At 35.7% G+C, this 2,128-nt stretch overlaps 1 protein-coding gene across 1 annotated transcript; it reads right to left on the bottom strand.

Annotated features, from left to right (window-relative positions):
• Nucleotides 1-602: 602 nt before the first annotated feature.
• On the bottom strand, nt 603-1,414 carry LOC130648286 (uncharacterized). Its single transcript, XM_057454326.1, has 2 exons — nt 1,111-1,414; nt 603-1,015 (listed from the first exon to the last, which is right to left on the bottom strand). Exons 1-2 carry the CDS (start codon nt 1,412-1,414, stop codon nt 603-605), a joined length of 717 nt encoding a protein of 238 aa, XP_057310309.1.
• Nucleotides 1,415-2,128: the final 714 nt, after the last annotated feature.

Here is a 2,128-nt window from a genome sequence, read left to right as displayed (position 1 = left end):
GTAAGTATCGTGGTGCCGTTTGACGGTGTCGTACTGTGGTGACGTTTTGTTGTTCATTGTCGGTATTCCTGTGTTGATTTCACGACAAAAAAATAATGTTGAAGGTTTTTCGTTAGTTGCTGGATGAACGCAGTTTCTGTAATTCAGGAGCATTGATCGTAAGGTATCTTTCCAGTCGGTACCAGCGTCGAATGAGTGACGGATTAATTTACTCAAGTTTGGCATAAAACGCTCAGCTTGCCCGTTGCTTCTAGGCCAATAAGGAATTGAACTGTCATGTACAATACCACGTGATTTAAAAATAGATCAATTTCATGACTGTCTCAAGGGGGTCCATTATCCGTTTTTATCATTTCGGGATAACCAAAAATTGAAAAGAGATTATCAAGGCGAGTAGATACAATATTGAACGTCGTAGATTTGATAACTTCAACAATCGGGAACTTCGAAAATAAATCTGTACTTACTAGAATTTTCTCACCTGTCGGTAAATTACCATAAAAATCGGCTGCAATGTGTGACCATGGTGATGTCGGTAATTCGGTCATTTGTACAGGTGTTGGTTTGTTGTGTCTGCCTATCTTTTGACATGATGGACATGATTAAACGAGATTATCGATGTCTCTGTCCTTGTTGTACCAATAAACTTTGCAACGTAGCAAACTTTTTAATTTTACTATACCAAGACATGAATAATGTGCTATTTCCATGATTTCCTGCACTAATGATTTCGGAATAAACAAACGATTTCTACGTAATGTAATACCATTAACTTCACAAAATTCTTCTTTATAAACTTCATATTTTTGTAACGAGGACCAATTGTCGGATGTAAGTGCTTTACGTATTTCTTGAATTTCGTCATCATTTTCTGAGGCTGTGTGTATTTCATTTAACGACATAGAGTGTGGTACGGATTTATTTGTAATAAAATTTGCATATTCATTTGTAATGTTCTCACCAGTTGGAGCATTGTTACGTATTCTACTAATGTAATCAGCAATATTTTTCGCACCTTGTTTTTAAATAGTATCAAATCGGTAACTTTGAAGTTTCATCTGCCATCTTTCGTTTCGCGGCGTAGCTCTAGTACGTGATGTTAAAATAAACTTATTATGACCTTATATGGATTATGATCAACTATAACTGTAAATTCTGCATGATATAAATAAACATGCCATTTTGAAACAGCGTGGACTACGGCTAAACTTTCTTTTTCAGTAACTGAATATTTTTGTTCAGTTTGAGATAATGCACGAGAGGTGTAACAGACAGGTTTTGGATGTCCTTCGTCATCCGGTTGTAAAAGAATACCACCAATAGCATAATTGCTAGCATCGACCCACAATGTTATCGGTTTACGGGGATCGAAAAAGGATACAACGGTATTAGAAGTTAGCTCAGATTTTAACATTTAAAATGCCTGTTCATGGCGATCTGTCCATGTAAATTTTACATCTTTCTTTACCGATTCGCGAAGAGGGGTAGTTTTCTCGGAAAAGTTCTGAATAGAGCGGCTCATGTAAGTACAGAGTCCTAAAAATGATTCTAACTCACTTACGTTTGTTGGTGCATTTGCATTTGATAAGCACTGGACTTTTTCTGAGTCTGGACGGATACCACTTGATGATAAAATAATACCAAAAAATGATATAGTACTTTTACCAATTAAGCATTTACTACCATTTACTTTAAACCCATGAGCTTTCAAACGTTTAAACAATTTACTTAATAGTTCTTTGTGTTCATGGATGTTTTTCGAGTAGACTATGATGTCATCGCTGATGCACTTGACTCCATGTAAATCTAAAAATTTTCCTTTTCCATGACATAAACATTGGAATTTTTCGCAGATTTTTCGATAGTCGTTCGGTACATTTTGGAAGGCGTTGTCTTTAATTTTCTGATTGGTCGATACGTTGTTGACATTGTTAATTTGAAGCAACTTTAAATCATTGGCTGTTGAGTAGCCAATCAGATTACCAGCTGATTCTTTATCGATTAAACAGGGGCGGTAACAATAGTGAATTCACTTTCTATTGTTGGATGAAAGAAACTAAGCATTTTCAGTGGTTTTCGTACACCATGTGGAAATATATTCTTTGTCGCACGTTTTAATTGAATAGGT

Source organism: Hydractinia symbiolongicarpus, chromosome 6 (genome assembly GCF_029227915.1).
Source record: "Hydractinia symbiolongicarpus strain clone_291-10 chromosome 6, HSymV2.1, whole genome shotgun sequence".
Classification (NCBI taxonomy): Eukaryota; Metazoa; Cnidaria; class Hydrozoa; order Anthoathecata; family Hydractiniidae; genus Hydractinia; species Hydractinia symbiolongicarpus.
The sequence above is the reverse complement of the archived record's forward strand: the minus strand, read 5'-3'. Positions and strand labels throughout refer to the sequence as shown.